Here is an 18,256-nt window from a genome sequence, read left to right on the forward strand (position 1 = left end):
TGGGGGGCTTTGACAAAGCAAACCTCTCATAAAGCGAACAACTAAAGGCTATCCCGAGATCGGCTTACCTTCCACACGGTAATGGTATGCACTGATTGCACTAAGGTGAACCCTTACCGAGTTGGTCTTGAGACCAGACTCAGACAAGTGCAGAAGGTAGTCAAGCAGGGTCTGTGTAGGACAAGAGCGAGGATCTAAGGCCTTGCTGTCACACCAGACGGCAAACCTCCTCCATAAAAAGAAGTAACTCCTCTTAGTGGAATCTTTCCTGGAAGAAAGCAAGACACGGGAGACACCCTCCGACAGACCCAGAGGCAGTCTACGCTCTCAACATCCAGGCCGTGAGAGCCAGAGACTGGAGGTTGGGATGCAGAAGCGCCCCTTCGTTCTGGGTGATGAGGGTCGGAAAACACTCCAATCTCCATGGTTCTTCGGAGGACAACTCCAGAAGTAGAGGGAACCAGATCTGACGCGGCCAAAAAGGAGCAATCAGAATCATGGTGCCTCGGTCTTGCTTGAGTTTCAACAAAGTCTTCCCCACCAGAGGTATGGGAGGATAAGCATACAGCAGGCCTTCCCCCCAATCTAGGAGGAAGGCATCCGATGCCAGTCGGCCGTGGGCCTGAAGTCTGGAACAGAATTGAGGGACCTTGTGGTTGGCTCGAGATGCGAAGAGATCTACCAAGGGGGTGCCCCACACTTGGAAGATCCGGCGCACTACTCTGGAGTTGAGCGACCACTCGTGAGGTTGCATAATCCTGCTCAACCTGTCGGCCAGACTGTTGTTTACGCCTGCCAGATATGTGGCTTGGAGACACTTGCTGTAACGGCGAGCCCACAGCCACATGCTAACGGCTTCCTGACACAGGGGGCGAGATCCGGTGCCCCCCTGCTTGTTGATGTAATACATGGCAACCTGGTTGTCTGTCTGAATTTGGATAATTTGGTGGGACAGCCGATCTCTGAAAGCCTTCAGAGCGTTCCAGACTGCTCGTAACTCCAGGAGATTGATCTGTAGACCTTTTTCCTGGAGGGACCAGCTTCCCTGGGTGTGAAGCCCATCGACATGAGCTCCCCACCCCAGGGGAGACGCATCCGTAGTCAGCACTTTTTGCGGCTGAGGAATTTGGAAAGGGCGTCCCAGAGTCAAATTGGACCAAATCGTCCACCAGTGCAGGGATTCGAGAAAACTCGTGGACAGGTGGATTACGTCCTCTAGATCCCCAGCAGCCTGAAACCACTGGGAGGCTAGGGTCCATTGAGCAGATCGCATGCGAAGACGAGCCATGGGAGTCACATGAACTGTGGAGGCCATGTGGCCCGAGCAATCTCAACATCTGCCAAGCTGTGATCTGCTGGGACGCTCGCACCCGAGAGACAAGGGACAACAGATTGTTAGCTCTTGTCTCCGGAAGATAGGCACGAGCCGTCCGAGAATCCAGCAGAGCTCCTATGAATTTGAGTCTCTGTACTGGGAGAAGGTGGGACTTTGGATAATTTATCACAAACCCCAGTAGCTCCAGGAGTCGAATAGTCATCTGCATGGACTGTAGAGCTCCAGCCTCGGATGTGTTCTTCACCAGCCAATTGTCGAGATAAGGGAACACGTGCACTCCAAGTCTGCGGAGCGCTGCTGCTACCACAGCCAGGCACTTCGTGAACACCCTGGGTGCAAAGGCGGGCCCAAAGGGTAGCACACAGTACTGGAAGTGTTGTGTTCCCAGACGGAATCGGAGATACTGTCTGTGAGTTGGCAGTATCGGAATATGCGTGTAAGCAACCTTTAAGTCCAGAGAGCATAGCCAATCTTTTTCATGAATCATGGGAAGGGTGCCCAGGGAAAGCATCCTGAACTTTTCCTTGACCAGATATTTGTTCAGGGCCCTTAGGTCTAGGATGGGACGCATCCCCCCTGTTTTCTTTTCCACAAGGAAGTACCTGGAATAGAATCCCAGCCCTTCTTGCCCCGGTGGCACGGGCTCGACCGCATTGGCGCTGAGAAGGGCGGAGAGTTCCTCTGCAAGTATCTGCTTGTGCTGGAAGCTGAAAGACTGAGCTCCCGGTGGGCAATTTGGAGGCATGGAGGTCAAATTGAGGGCGTATCCTTGCCGGACTATTTGAAGAACCCAACGGTCGGAGGTTATAAGAGGCCACCTTTGGTGAAAAACTTTCAACCTCCCCCCGACCGGCAGGTCGTCCGGCACAGACACTTTGATCTCGGCTATGCTCTGCTGGAGCCAGTCAAAAGCTCGCCCCCTGCTTTTGCTGGGGAGCTGTGGGGCCTTGCTGAGGCGCACGCTGCTGACGAGAGCGCACGCGCTCGGGCTTAGCCTGGGCCGCAGGCTGTCGAGAGGGAGGATTGTACCTACGCTTATCAGAAGAGTAGGGAACAGCCCTCCTTCCCCCATAAAAACGTCTACCTGATGAGGTAGATGCTGAAAGCTGCCGGCGGGAGAATTTGTCGAAAGCGTTATCCCGCTGGTGGAGCTGTTCTACCACCTGTTCAACTTTTTCCCCAAAAATGTTATCCGCTCGGCAAGGGGAGTCCGCAATCCGCTGCTGGATCCTATTCAAATACCCCTCTGGCCAGGAATTTCCTACATGCCTTCAGCTGCCTTACCACCTCCTGAAACGGCTTGGCTTGCTCAGAAGGGAGCTGGTCCACCGCCAGCTTCCGCACATTGTTCCGCATATGGATGCTCGTGTAGAGCTGGTAAGATTGAATCTTGGCCACGAGCATGGAAGAATGATAGGCCTTCCTCCCAAAGGAGTCTAAGGTTCTGGGGTCTTTGCCCGGGGGCGCCGAAGCATGCTCCCTAGAACTCTTAGCCTTCTTCAGGGCCAGATCCACCACACCAGAGTCGTGAGACAACTGAGTGCGCATCAGCTCTGGGTCCCCATGGATCCGATACTGGGATTCTATTTTTTTGGGAATGTGGGGATTAGTTAGTGGCTTGGTCCAGTTCGCCAGCAATGTCTTTTTCAGGACATGATGCATGGGTACTGTGGACGCTTCCTTAGGTGGAGAAGGATAGTCCAAGAGCTCGAACATCTCAGCCCTTGGCTCATCCTCCACAACCACCGGGAAGGGGATGGCCGTAGACATCTTCCGGGCAAAGGCAGAGAAAGACAGACTCTCGGGAGGAGAAAGCTGCCTTTCAGGGGAGGGAGTGGGGTCAGAAGGAAGGCCATCAGACTCCTCGTCAGAGAAATATCTGATGTCCTCCTCTGCCTCCCACGAGGCCTCATCATCGGTATCAGACACAAGTTCACGGACCTGTGTCTGAAGCCGTGCCCGTCCCGACTTCATGGAAACACGGCCACGGTGGGAGCGTCGAGAGGTGGACTCCCTGGCCGGCAGCGGCGAAGCTCCCTCCCCCGACGTCGTCGGGGAGTCCACCTGGGAGGCAGCCGAAACGACCTCACCCTGGGCAAAGGGCCAGCTGTCGCCTCACTCGACGGCACCGGTGGCGCAGGCACCCCCGGTACCGGAGGAGAAGGGCGCAGTAGCTCTTCCAGGATGCCAGGAAGAACGGCCCGGAGACTCTCGTGCAGAGCGGCTGTGGAGAAAGACTGAGAAGCCGGTGCAGGCGTCGAGGTCAGAATCTGTTCCGGGCACGGAGGCGGAACCGGGCTGTCCGGGGTAGAGCGCACCGACACCTCTCGGATGGAGGGTGAGCGGTCCTCCTGGTGCCGATGCCTGCTGGGTGCCGACTCCCTCGGCGACCCAGAGCTCCCGGTACCAAGTCGGGAAGGTGACCGGTGACGATGCTTCTTTGACTTCTTCGAGCGAAGCATGTCACCGGAGCTCCCCGGTACCGATGAGGAGGACGTTGAATCCAGACGTCGCTTCCTCCGGGCCGAGGCCGAAGATGGTCGATCTCGGGGGGGGGGGGGGGGGGGGGGCTGTACCGCAGGAGCCCTCAGGGCAGGAGGAGACCTACCCAAAGGCTCACCGCCACCAGCAGGGGAATGGACAGCCCTCACCTGCACTCCAGACGAAGCACCACCGTCCGACGACATCAGCACCAGCGGGGGTCCTGGTACCACCGACGCACTCTTTCGAAGTCTCGGTACCGACGACGCAGGAGGAAGACACCTCAATGCCGTCGACGCCGATGCGATCTCCGAAGACTTCGGTGCTTCCGACGAATCTCGAGATGCTGCTGCCGTCGAAGTGCCGGAGAACAGAACGTTCCACTGGGCTAATCTCGCTACCCGAGTCCTCTTTTGCAAAAGAGCACAAAGACTACAGGCCTGCGGGCGGTGCCCAGCCCCCAGACACTGAAGACACGAAGCGTGCCTATCAGTGAGCGAGATTACCCGGGCGCACTGGGTGCACTTCTTGAAGCCGCTGGAAGGTTTCGATGACATGGGCGGAAAAATCGCGCCGGCGAAATCAAAATTCACGATGATGACAATAGGCACCGAGAAAAAAAGGGAGAAAAACCCGTACGGGTGGCCAACAAGGCCGCTCCCGAAAGCGAAAGGATACTTACGCTGGGAAAAAGCTAGAAATACGGGAAAAAAGGGAACCTACTCTTTTTTTTTTTTTTAACAACACAGAAAAGTAGAAAAACCACGAAAGACGCGCGAGGTCTTCTGAGGGGCATGAAACGGCGGCAAAACACGACCGTCCCGAGCGCAGACAAAAGAAGACTGACGAACACGAGCCGGTTCGGGCAGGAAGACGGTCGCGCATGCGCAGTGCGCATGGGCGCGCGAGGGCTAGCAAACGTCTTTGCTAGTGAAGATTCCGATTGGAGGGGGATGCCGTGGACATCACCCATCAGTGAGAACAAGCAGCCTGCTTGTCCTCGGAGAAAGGTCTTTATCTGCCGTCATTTATTATGTTACTATATCTGATGGGATACTATCAGATTCTTTGAAAGTAGTTCTCCACGGTGTCTTCATTAAATGGGGGGGGGGGGGGGGGGGGGGCTTGTCAGAAAGGAAGCGAGGAGAGCGTTTTTGTGGCAGCACTTGATAGAGCATCGTCATGAAATGACATTAGATCCACAGGTTTTGTCTTAACTGCGCCAGGTGCAATCGGAAATTCATGACCTTCAATTAGTGGTGGTTGAATTCTATAGGGCTTAGCTGAAGCAACAGTTTTTTGAGTTTGACAATGTCTAATGCTATGTTGGCACGAAGCAATTCAGTCTTGTTTCCTTCAGTACTACAAGGAATTGTATCGGAGGGAGGCTGGTGAGAAATTCGTAGAGGTGGACTGATATTTGGCTTTGGTGAACCTCCCCCATCATTCTGATGACAGATGTCAATTAGATGAACCTATCATTGTGTGGGTTATTCGCTCTCTTAAGCCGGGGAAGGTGCCAGGGCTAGACGGTTGTACAGGACAGTTTTATCAAGCTTTTGTGGGAGACTTGGGGGAGCTGTTGGTGAGAGTGGGTAACGGGGTCCTGGAGAGACATCCGTTGCCACGGTCCATGTCAGAGGGGAGGATGACGGTGTTATTAAAGCTGGAAAAAGACCTTTCCTCTTGCGGGTCTTATAGGACAAACTTGCTTCTTAATGTGGACGTCAAAATACTGGCTAAGGTTCTGGCTCTCTGATTGGCTTGGGTTCTGCTGGGCACTATCCACGTGGATCGGTTGGGATTTATAGCTCTAGGTGGGGGACGATATCTGCAGAACTTTGCATTTGGTTTGGGAGACCCAGTGTTCCCAGGAGAAAGTTGCTCTGCTGGCGATCGATGCACAGAAAGCTTTTGACAGGGCGAGCTGGGTATTCCTGAGAGCAGTTCTGCGTAAGGTGGATACTGGCCCCCTTTTTCGTGGGTGGTTTAGAGCATTATACACCAACTCTGTTCAAATGGACTCATCAATTAAATACCTTGGTGGAGGTGGAATGTTTCACAGATAAGAGAAAAGGATGTTATGAGCGACGTAGACTGGGTTGGTTAAAGTTGAAAAGGTGGTCATCTACTATTCAGTGTTGAGGGGGGAGAGAGGGTGGGAATTGGGCTAAGGACGCCTTGAAGAAACCACAAGGTGCGCTGCTGAACTGTTTTTTATTTGGTGTGGGAGGGCTATTGCATTTGTTAGGTTAAGTGTATTCTGGTGTATTGTATAGGAATATATATACACTAGTTAATTCTAAATGACAGATTGTTAACTGGTCATTTGATACATTGAAGTGTTGCTGTGAAGTATTGTTGCAATATGATGTGTTTTAACTAAAAATGTATTGATCAAAAAAAAATTAGGCAGAGGAGACCCTCCCTTACATATTCAATGCATACATCAAATGTGTATGGGATTTTCAAGTTTTGGTGTTCCAGTGCATCACTCTACCTGTCACCGTCTCAATGAAAATAAGGGGAGTGGGTGGGGGGGGGGGGGGGGGGGGGGGGCCGGACACAAGATAGGGATTAGACAGTTGTCACAACTGCATTTTGCACTGGATTATGATTTGCTATCAACGCTAATGCCTGTTCTGCTCACCCCTAGAGACTGAGCTCAGTTACTCACAGTATCAGAAGGGTCAGACCAGGGTTCAGCAATTCCAGCATCCTGTCTCCAATGGTGGCTAATTCGGGTCATTACAAAGCACCTGACAGAGACCAAAGAGCATGCCAATTCCTTGGTGCTCATTTTCAGGGATGAGCAATGGCTGTCCCAAGCCTACCCGCTATGGTTATGGATTGAAATATCCTGTAGGAACTTGTCTAAACCTCTTTAACCCAGTTATGGCGAAAAGCTTTGACCACATCTTTGACTGTTCATTGGGCATAGAAACTTTCTCCACCTTGTTTTAAATCAGATACCTGTTGGTGTCGTAGATGGGTAAGTAACTGTTCCCCATGTCTCATTCCATTCTTGGTTTTATAAAACTTTCATCATATCCCTTCCGTCATCTCTTTTCCAAGTTGAAGAACCCTAACCTGTTTAGCCACTATCCATAAGGGAGACATTTTATCCCCTTTATCATTTTTGTTGCCTCTCTCTGAACCTTCACTACATCATTTTAGAGATGGGGCAACCACATTTAAGAGTTACCGTCAGTATCGTTGTTGTAATGTGCCTTGGGCAGATGAAGGCATTGGTTTGGATTTGAGCAGGAAGCTGAGGTGACTTTTCCGTGGCACATATGATCAGAACTGACGGCACACTGGTTGGCAAACACTACACTGAATTTCCAAGCTCACAGAAAATCAGGGCTAGGATCTGGCACCATGAGCTATCATTCACAATTACCTCGGCATTTTCCTCCCTGCTTTATACCCCTACCATAGCAGACAAGAGAGGAGGGTATGGGATGAGACTGTTTTCTACTGCTACATCCTTCCAGTTCTTGCACTGATAATCTTTGGCCAGAGGCCACAACTTTGCATTCATGAACATTAAATCTTGCCACTAGGTACCACCATTAAATAATGACCACAAATCACTGCTCACCTCCCTCTTCATGGGCTGTGAAAATATCTCAAGCCCCAGACAAAAAAAAGAGTGGAAAGCTCTATGTGGCAATAGAACAGAGGACCTTATATGTGTGGTGACGCACAGCCAGCTCCAATATTCTCTATGCTTATCCCCCTTCCCTTGTGCCCTTGGCTCTCACCTGTACAGACTAAGGTCCGTGAACCAGTCCTGCACCACGATCACAACGTGGCAGACGGTGAAGAGGAAAGCTGCTATCTGGAGAGACTATAGAAGACACAAGGGCACAGCATTTGCACACACAAGGAGCTAGAAAAACCAGTTAACACAATGCAGTTTTGGATCCCGCCTTTTTCTGACTGTGACCCTGCTCCCTTAAATCTTTCCATATTTCCTTTGCTTAGAATATTTATTCTTCAAATCACAGCTCTTGGTGTGTCTGACCAAGTACTTGTAGGGATTCCAAACAATGTCCTAGCTTCTAGGGCAAGCTGAGCCTGTCCAGGTTTTACCTATTACATGCAGGGAGTTGCAGTCTGATTCCCAAATTAATGCAGCCAGAAAGATATCTCAGTGCCAGCTACAGGGCAACCCAGATCAGCTTACCCTGTTCCACCCTGTGAACTGCCACCTCAAGGAGAAGTTGTGATCTTGGGAAAGTCACCTGAGCTCCCCCGCTGGCTCAGGTACTCACATAGGGCTCTATTCAATAACATGCGTTAAAACACATTAACATGCATTAATCTGAGTTAAACACACAGTCAAGTAGACAGCCCCATTAAGAATAACCTGGCTTGCATTTACTGTACATTAAACTGCATCAACGCATGTCAGCCTGTTAATGGACACTAGTTGCCCACCTCTACATACCTATTTCTTTTATTATTCTGATAATACTTATTTTTCTTCTTCAATACTCTGTAATCCTTGTTACTATGTAAGCCGCATTGAACCTGCTTTGAGTGGGAAAGTGCGGGGTACAAATGTAATAATAAATAAAATAAAAAAATATATATAGGAAATAGAACTCTTAGACTGTAAACAACCTTAAGCATCGTTTAAAGAGGTGGGTTAAGAAAATTTTTTAAAAACTTATAAACACTATTGTCCTCTTAACCAAGATATTATGCCTCATCTTGTCTGCTTGTGTGGTGTGGTCCACGGCACATGCTACCCAAGGGGGAACGAAGCACTTACCTGCATTTCCACATAGGTGTGTGGCAAGGTGTACTCTGGTGGCAGCTTCCTGTCATTGTTGATGAGGTGATCCAGGATGGAGGGACTCAACACTGGCTAAAAGGGGGAAGGATGAAGGATTGATGTTTGTCCACCTGCTGAAGCTACAACAAATTACTTGTTCACTGGAAATCACACACCTGCACACCCAACCCAACATTCCACACAACAAAATAAGATGCTTCAGATATGCAAAGAAAGGATGCGTGCACACAAAAAATACAGAGGTATAAATGGAACTGTAATGAGGCCCTCACCTCAATCATTCTCATCTGAGAATAACAAAAATTTAAGTTGGGGAGGGGGGGGGGGGTGAATGGAAGAGCAAGAAGGTCCGTCTTACCAACCTGTGTATGGCGGAGAGATCCATGAGGGAAGGGCCCCATCTCACCCAACTGACTATGGTGGAAAGCGCCAAGAGAAGAGTTTATCCTACCCACCTGGGTATCAAGAAAGATGATTCTCTCCTGGGTGATGAAGAAATCGATTCCCGTTGTCTGGTTGCCTCCTCTCTCTTTCATCTCCTGGCTCTGTGCTCTGAACACATACCCTCTGTGCAAACAATATCATCATGTTAGTATAAATGTTTGCGCATTTTTGAATGCAAAGGTTGGGGATTCAGGTTTGGAAACAGTGCAGTATCATTCTTCTGATTCTAAGATTTCAAAGCACATCCTGGATGCTCAGAGCTCTAGGCTCTGGATTCTCCCATCTTTCAACGCACCCAGGCAATGTGGATGTCTTGCAATACACATCATATTAATCTTGTTTTTGTTACCTCTGGTCTTCCTCTGGTGTGTTGGCTGAAAGCAGAGACATCACAGTTGATTTTCCTGTACCCTGAAGCCCCAGGATTCCCACCACGAGAACATCTGTCTGGTCCAACAGATACTGGAAGTAATGTAGAGACAGACAAAACAGCAGAAAGGAAGAACTGAGATGACAGCTCAATGGCACACTCAAGTCTCTGCTTTGATATAGAGACTCTGTGTTGCAACACAGCAGGACTGAGGTGCACTGGTAGAGCTGTTTGTTGGGGGATCTCAGTGCTGTTATAGCCAGGGGTGCTGCAGTGCAGGGTTGAGATGTGTGCCAGGGCTGGTGAAGGAGGTGTACTCTCATTGCTGGAATAGCAGACGCTGCAGGAGAAGACTAAGGTGCACTAAAACTACTGTCTGCAGCTGTTGGTGCTGGAATAGTAGTGGGAGGTGCTGCACAGCATGATCCTTACCTCAATTGCACTATCACACCAGTTCATTTGATCATCCACCAGTTTGATGGAGTGTTTCATCTTCTCTGGTGGGACCAATTTAGCTTGTCCAACCACAGCTGTAAAATAAAAGGGTGGGAAATGGTCTAGAACAGAAATCTCCTACCCTCTCCCCACACGCACTCCTCCCCCCATAATTCCTTGGCTCCTTCTTAGGCCCTCCTCGCCCTCACTGGACACTGTTCCTGAAACTTTTCCAACACATTTCTCTTGACATCTTCCTTCCTCCCACTCACACACGCCATTCTCCACTACTGTGACTTCTACTTCTTTCTCTCCTCACAAACTCCTTCTATTCATTCTTCCCCTCCATCCCTTTCATACTCCTTCAAAATACTGGTTTTAATTTTGCTGCTCTAGGATGACCACTTGTACCACACAGTAGTCTTGCCACTTACGATCCATATTGCCACTGCTGGGAGCAGCTGAAGCCATCCCACGGTTCTGGATCTGGTAGACAGGCTGGGTGGGCCGCTGTCCCTCCTTCTCTGCCTTTGCTGCTGCTGGGGCCTGTGTGGTACCCTCTACCGCAGGGGCCCCTTTCCCCTCCTCACGCGACTTCATCAAAACAATAGGTTTCTCAATTGGCACAGCAGCAGGAGCTGAAGTTGGGGCTGTTTTAGGCTTGAGCAAAGAAGAAAACAAAATCCAAAAAACAGGAAGCGATGTCTTTTGTGTTGCTGCCTCCTCAGCCCTCCCCTCTAAAAACACACTATCATGCTACCACCTTAACATCATACAGTGACATTAATACATCTGCATCCTTTCCCACTTTATAACTCTTATTTTCCAGAAGAAAATGTCATTCCAGTGACAATATATGCAATACCACATCTTCACATGTACAGATACATACAAAATCTATTTCTGGATTATATAGGTCATTGAACAATTTACAATAAACCGATACAATAAACCCAAAAATCTAGATAAATGTTAAAAATACGTCACACATTTCGGCTCAGCAGCCTGCTGAAAGGAACTGGCCAGAAAGAAGGATCACTGCCAAGCATTAATAAATAATTTGGCTTCCAGCTTTCACAGCAGCTACTCAAATGACCACTACCAAGCTTCAGCGAGATTTTGGCCATGCTACAGCTCAGGGCTGGTTTTGGCAGGGTGGCAGAGAAATAGGGAAATTTCCTGGAGCCCCAGAATCACAAGGGAGTCCCCTTGGCAAAGCAGAAACGTGTAACTGAGGTAGAGCTTCAGGGCATGTGATGCCAGCTGAGCTCAGTGCTTCGATTTCTACCCTGGGTACGACGGTATCTAACCTAGGACCTGAATAGGCAAGTCACACCCTGGAAATCCCACTGTGCCAATCTCAAGGTTAAAGCCCACATTGCAGAGAGCTACCCTCCTCCCTGTCACCCATCAACCTCAAGAATGAACTCTTTACCCTCTCGGCAGGTGGCTTTGCAAGGATGATCGGAGTTTTCTGCATAACGGGACCTCCAGATTCTTCACTTGCATCCTGGGTGAGAAAGCAAACAAAAGAATGAGAAATAGGTAAGTGAGACAAAATTAACATCTCCAGTTAAGATGTGCAACAGAGGTAAAAAAGCATTGATAACTCCTTCCAGCTGAAGTCTCGCAGGTTGATTCTCAAAACCTACTGCTGGAGTTAAGGCCAATTAGCGCCGGAAGAGCACGCATATCAATCTGCACAGAATGCTCAGAGGGCTTTAGCACAGGAAACAACTGCATGCCAGAGATGGCCACAAATTGTATTTAAATATAATCAAGCCGATGTTAATGAAGTCATTTGTTTTGCCTTCCCAGTGTTCAGAGAACAGTGCACAAACCAACCCTGCTCTTACCACTGGAAATCTACTGGCGTTGGGGGGGGGGGGGGGGGGGTGAAGAGACTTGAAAGCCTGTGCAAGTCTAAGTGCAGTACTGAAAAAATGTGCACGAGTCCAAGCAAACTTGAAAATGAAATCACACATTGTCGCCTGTTTTCTGCGCTTAGATTTAAGCCTTCCAAGTTTAAAAAAAAGAACAAAACTTGAGCTTAAATTTCAAATTAAATCTCACTTGTACAGATACTATTGTGTCTTGTACACACGAACCTTATATACCATCACTTTGTAACTGTTAGACTGGAACTGGCGATCGTCAATACAGTACTATGTAAGCCACACTGAGTCTGCAAATAGGTGGGAAAAAGCGAATGATACATACCTGTAGCAGGTGTTCTCCGAGGACAGCAGGCTGATTGTTCTCACGACTGGGTTGACGTCCACGGCAGCCCCCACCAACCGGAACAAAACTTTGCGGGCGGTCCCGCACGCAGGGTACGCCCACCGCGCATGCGCGGCCGTCTTCCCGCCCGTGCGCAACCGTTCCCGCTCAGTTGAATGACAAGCAAAAATGAGTGAAAACGCAACTCCAAAGGGGAGGAGGGAGGGTAGGTGAGAACAATCAGCCTGCTGTCCTCGGAGAACACCTGCTACAGGTATGTATCATTCGCTTTCTCCGAGGACAAGCAGGCTGCTTGTTCTCACGACTGGGGTATCCCTAGCTCTCAGGCTCACTCAAAACAAGAACCCAGGTCAATGGAACCTCGCAACGGCGAGGGTATAACAGAAATTGACCTACGAAGAACAACTAACTGAGAGTGCAGCCTGACCAGAATAAATTCGGGTCCTGGAGGGTGGAGTTGGATTTAAACCCCAAACAGATTCTGCAGCACCGACTGCCCGAACCGACTGTCGCGTCGGGTATCCTGCTGGAGGCAGTAATGTGATGTGAATGTGTGGACAGATGACTACGTCGCAGCCTTGCAAATCTCTTCAATAGTGGCTGACTTCAAGTGGGCCACCGACGCTGCCATGGCTCTGACACTATGAGCCGTGACATGACCCTCAAGAGCCAGCCCAGCCTGGGCGTAAGTGAAGGAAATGCAATCTGCTAGCCAATCAGAGATGGTGCGTTTCCCAACAGCGACCCCTTTCCTATTGGGGTCAAAAGAAACAAACAATTGGGCGGACTGTCTGTGGGGCTGTGTCCGCTCCAAGTAGAAGGCCAATGCTCTTTTGCAGTCCAATGTGTGCAACTGACGTTCAGCAGGTCGGGTATGCGGTCTGGGAAAGAATGTTGGCAAGACAATTGACTGGTTAAGATGGAACTCCGACACCACCTTTGGCAGGAACTTAGGGTGAGTACGGAGCACTACTCTGTTATGATGAAATTTAGTATACGGAGCATGAGCTACCAGGGCTTGAAGCTCACTGACCCTACAAGCTGAAGTAACTGCCACCAAGAAAATGACCTTCCAGGTCAAGTACTTCAGATGGCATGAATTCAGTGGCTCAAAAGGAGGTTTCATCAGCTGGGTGAGGACGACGTTGAGATCCCATGACACTGTTGGAGGCTTGACAGGGGGCCTTGACAAAAGCAAGCCTCTCATGAATCGAACGACTAAAGGCTCTCCAGAGATGGCTTTACCCTCCACACGATAATGGTAAGCACTAATCGCACTAAGGTGATTCCTTACTGAGTTGGTCTTGAGGCCAGACTCTGATAAGTGCAGAAGGTATTCAAGCAGGTTCTGTGCAGGACAAGAACGAGGTTCTAGGGCCTTGCTCTCACACCAAACGACAAACCTCCTCCACTTGAAAAAGTAACTCTTTTTAGTGGAATCCTTCCTAGAGGCAAGCAAGACACGGGAGACACCCTCAGACAGACCCAACGAAGCGAAGTCTACGCCCTCAACATCCAGGCCGTGAGAGCCAGAGACTGAAGGTTGGGGTGCAGAAGCGCTCCGTCGTTCTGCAAAATGAGGGTCGGAAAACACTCCCATCTCCACAGTTCTTCGGAGGACAACTCCAGAAGTAGAGGGAACCAGATCTGACGGGGCCAAAAAGGTGCTATCAGAATCATGGTGCCGTGGTCTTCCCCGAGCTTCAGCAAGGTCTTCCCCACCAAAGGTATGGGAGGATAAGCATACAGGAGGCCGGTCCCCCAATGGAGGAGAAAGGCATCCGACGCTAGTCTGCCATGTGCCTGTAGCCTGGAACAGAACAGAGGCAGCTTGTGGTTGGTCTGAGAGGCGAAAAGGTCCACCGAGGGAGTGCCCCACTCTCGGAAGATCTTGCGTACCACTCTGGAATGGAGCGACCACTCGTGCGGTTGCATGACTCTGCTCAGTCTGTCGGCCAGACTGTTGTTTACACCTGCCAGGTATGTGGCTTGGAGAAGCATGCCGAACTGGCAAGCCCAACGCCACATCCCGACAGCTTCCTGACACAGGGGGTGAGATCCGGTGCCCCCCTGCTTGTTGATGTAATACATTGCAACCTGATTGTCTGTCTGAATTTGGATAATTTGACAGGACAGCCGATCTCAAAGCCTTCAGTGCGTTCCAGACCGCTCGGAGCTCCAGGAGGTTGATCTGAAGATCTTTTTCCTGGAGGGACCACAGTCCCTGGGTGTAAAGCCCATCGACATGAGCTCCCCATCCCAGGCGAGATGCATCCGTCGTTAGCACTTTCGTGGGCTGTGGAATTTGGAATGGGCGTCCCAGGGTCAAATTGGTCCGAATGGTCCACCAGTGCAGTGAAGTGCGGCAACTGGTGGAGAGGCGGATGACATATTCTAGATTCCCGGTGGCCTGGCACCACTGGGAAGCTAGGGTCCATTGAGCAGATCTCATGTGAAGACGAGCCATGGGAGTCACATGAACTGTAGCGGCCATATGACCTAGGAGTCTCAACATCTGCCGAGCTGTGAGCTGCTGAGACGCTCTGGTCTGGGAAGCGAGGGACAGGAGGTTGTAGGCCCTCGCTTCGGGAAGAAAGGCCTGAGCCGTCTCAGAATTCAGCAGAGCTCCTATGAATTCCAGAGATTGGACTGGCTGGAGATGGGACTTTGGGTAATTTATCACAAACCTCAGCAGCTCCAGGAGGTGAATAGTGCACTGCATGGACCGGAGAGCTGCTGCCTCCGAGGTGTTCTTGACCAGCCAATCGTCGAGATATGGGAACACTTGCACTCCCAGCTTGCGTAGATACGCCGCGACCACCACGAGGCACTTCGTGAACACCCGTGGGGCAGAGGCGAGCCCAAAGGGCAGAACACAATACTGAAAGTGCCCTGTGCCCAGGCGGAATCTGAGATACTGTCTGTGAGCTGGCAGTATCGGGATGTGAGTGTATGCGTCCTTTAAATCCAGGGAATATAGCCAATCGTTTTTCTGAATCATTGGCAGAAGGGTGCCCAAGGAAAGCATCCTGAACTTCTCTTTGACCAGGTATTTGTTCAGGCCTCTCAGGTCTAGGATGGGGCGCATCCCCCCTGTCTTCTTTTCCACAAGGAAGTACCTGGAATAGAATCCCTGCCCTTCCTGCCCGGGTGGCACGGGCTCGACCGCATTGGCGCTGAGAAGGGCGGAGAGTTCCTCTGCAAGCACCTGCTTGTGATGGGAGCTGAAGGATTGGGCTCCAGGAGGACAAATTCAGGGCGTATCCGCACCGCACTATTTGGAGAACCCACTGGTCGGAGGTTATAAGAGGCCACCTTTGGTGAAAAAGTTTTAACCTCCCTCCGACTGGCAGATCGTCCGGCACGGACACTTTGATGGCGGCTATGTTCCCATGGATCCAGTCAAAAGCCCGTCCCCGGCTTTTCCTGTGGAGGCGCAGGGGGCTGCTTAGGTGCACGCTGTTGACGGGAACGAGCGCGCTGGGGCTGTCCCTGTGCCTGATGAGGCCTTCGGGCCGGCTGGGTGTACTTACGCTTGTTGTAGGCGTAGGGCGCAGCCTGCCTGGCCCGGGAAAAACGTCCACCTGCTGAGGTGGATGCTGAAGGCGCCCGGGAGAGTTTGTCGAGGGCGGTTTCCTGCTGATGTAGTTGGTCCACCAACTGCTCGACTTTCTCACCAAAAATATTATCCCCCCGGCAAGGGACATCAGCCAGCCTCTGCTGGGTGCGGTTGTCCAGGTCAGAGGCACGCAGCCACGAGAGCCTGCGCATCACTATACCTTGGGCCGCAGCATGAGATGCCACATCACAGGTGTCATATATACCCCTGGACAGAAACTTTCTACACGCCTTCAGCTGCCTGACCACCTCCTGAAAAGGCCTGGACTGCTCCGGGGGGAGCTTGTCGACCAGGTCCGCCAGTTGCTTCACATTATTCCGCATGTGGATGCTCGTGTAGAGCTGGTAGGACTGGATGCGGGTCACGAGCATTGAAGATTGGTAGGCCTTCCTCCCAAACGAGTCCAGAGTGCGAGACTCCCGCCCCGGGGGCGCCGAGGCGGTATCCCTCGAACTCCGTGCCCTCTTGAGAGCAGAGTCCACGACCGCCAAGTCATGAGGCAATTGAGGCCGCATTAACTCTGGGTCCGAGTGGATCCTGTATTGGGACTCCGCTTTCTTGGCGATGGTGGGATTAGATAATGGTCTCAACCAGTTCCGAATCAGTGTCTCTTTGAGGACATTGTGCAACGGCACCGTGGAGGACTCTCTAGGTGGTGATGGATAGTCGAGGACCTCGAGCATCTCAGCCCTCGGCTCATCCACAGAGACCATGGGGAAGGGAATGAAAATCGACATATCCCTGACGAAGGAGGCAAAGGAGAGGCTCTCAGGTGGCGAGAGCTTTCTCTATGGTGAAGGAGTGGGGTCGGAGGGAAGGCCCACAGACTCCTCTGAGGAGAAATATCTGGGGTCCTCCTCCTCCCCCCACGAGGCCTCTTCCTCGGTGTCGGACATGAGCTCCTGTAGCTCAGTCCTCAACCGGGCCCGGCTCGACTTCGAGGCACCGAGGCCTCGGTGGCGTCGTCGAGCGGAGGACTCCCGCGCCGGCGGGGATGAAGCTCCCTCCGACGTCAACGGGGACTCCACCTGCGTGGCAGTCGAGACCGGCACCGCAAGCGGCGCCGGCGTCGAAGGCCTCGGCACCGGGCTGGAGCACGCCGGCACAGTCTGGCGCATCAGCCCTTCCAGAATCCCCGGAAGGATGGCTTGGAGGCACTCGTCAAGGCCCACTGTCGGGAAAGGCGAGGGGGCCGGTAGAGGTGCCGGTGCCGGAATCTGCTCGGGTCCAGGAGACGGCACCGAAGTGCTGGCGCCCTGACACAGCGATACCTCTACTACCGAGGGGGAACGCTCCTCCCGGCGCTGCCGCTTCCTCGGCGTCGAGTCATCTCTGGCGCCGGTAGCCACATGCGCTGAGGGCGACCGATGACGGTGCTTTTTAGCCTTCTTCCGGTGCCCGTCATCGGCGCTCGGCGGTACCGAGGAGGTAGATCCCCCTCGGCCTCGAGGGATCGGGTCCGACAGGATTTGGTCCCGAGGGCCCTGAGTAGAGGGAGTGACCGGGGCCGATTGCCCACGCGACCGCTCACCCCTGCCATCTCCGGAGGACCGGCGGGCCAACGGGACCTGTACTCCTGGGGTCGATGCCGTCGGTGCCGATTTCGTGGACATCGGTACCGGTACCGAAGATCCGGCCGTCGACACCGATGCCGTCGAAGTAGACGTCGAGGGGCCGGCGCAAGTTCCGAAAAGACGGTCCCAAAGAACTTGCCTCGCCACCTGTGTTCGTTTCCGTAAACCGAGACACAAGGTGCACGTCTTGGTATCGTGCTCCGGCCCGAGGCACTGGAGGCACCAAGCGTGAGTGTCGGTCTGCGAGATATGCCGGCCGCACCGACCACACTTCTTAAATCCGCTCGGGACCTTCGAGGATATCGACGGAAAAATCGCGTTGGCGAAGTCAAAGTCGTCGATGGTGGCGGTAAAAATCACACCTCGAAAAATAAAACGACCGCAACGAGGCGCCCCCGCCTAAAAGAACGAGGGGAAACAAAGTTTTCCTTTTTTTTTTTTTTTAAACAGAAGAAAAGAAAACAATTAAAGAAAACGATCAGAGAAAAAAAAACTCGCGTCAAGGCGCGATCCGGTTTCCGGGGCTGACAGAGAGAGAGACGAACACGGCTCTCTCCAGCACGGAAAAGAAAAGACTGAGCGGGAACGGTCGCGCACGGGCGGGAAGACGGCCGCGCATGCGCGGTGGGCGTGCCCTGCGTGCGGGACCGCCCGCAAAGTTTTGTTCCGGTTGGTGGGGGCTGCCGTGGACGTCAACCCAGTCGTGAGAACAAGCTGCCTGCTTGTCCTCGGAGAACTATTTTAATACACTAACTATGACATGAAAGTAAGATAGCAATGGATCTAAATTTCTCTCTGATAAAAGGTGACAGAATCACTCAATTTCTGATTTAAATTACACTGGCTTCCAATAGAGGCAAGTATAAAAATTATACTTGCCTCTATTGGAAGCCAGTGTAATTGTATATTTAAAATTTTGTTATATGTATCCTTTATTCCAATTTTGTCC

The 18,256-nt window shown here is 51.6% G+C and overlaps 1 protein-coding gene across 6 annotated transcripts in view; it reads right to left on the reverse strand.

Moving 5' to 3' along the window:
- SMG9 (SMG9 nonsense mediated mRNA decay factor) overlaps positions 1-18,256 on the reverse strand; it is a 49,612-nt gene that overhangs the window by 20,241 nt on the left and 11,115 nt on the right. For all 6 annotated transcript variants that reach the window (XM_030212663.1, XM_030212664.1, XM_030212660.1 and 3 more), the window contains 7 exons: positions 11,309-11,383; positions 10,308-10,533; positions 9,871-9,968; positions 9,418-9,530; positions 9,080-9,191; positions 8,601-8,696; positions 7,585-7,670 (listed from right to left, as the gene is read on the reverse strand). In XM_030212663.1, the coding sequence (XP_030068523.1) occupies positions 7,585-7,670; positions 8,601-8,696; positions 9,080-9,191; positions 9,418-9,530; positions 9,871-9,968; positions 10,308-10,533; positions 11,309-11,383 (806 nt within the window). The remainder of the gene's footprint in view (positions 1-7,584; positions 7,671-8,600; positions 8,697-9,079; positions 9,192-9,417; positions 9,531-9,870; positions 9,969-10,307; positions 10,534-11,308; positions 11,384-18,256) is intronic.

The sequence above is a fragment of the Microcaecilia unicolor genome, chromosome 8, assembly GCF_901765095.1.
Source record: "Microcaecilia unicolor chromosome 8, aMicUni1.1, whole genome shotgun sequence".
In the NCBI taxonomy this organism is placed as follows: domain Eukaryota; kingdom Metazoa; phylum Chordata; class Amphibia; order Gymnophiona; family Siphonopidae; genus Microcaecilia; species Microcaecilia unicolor.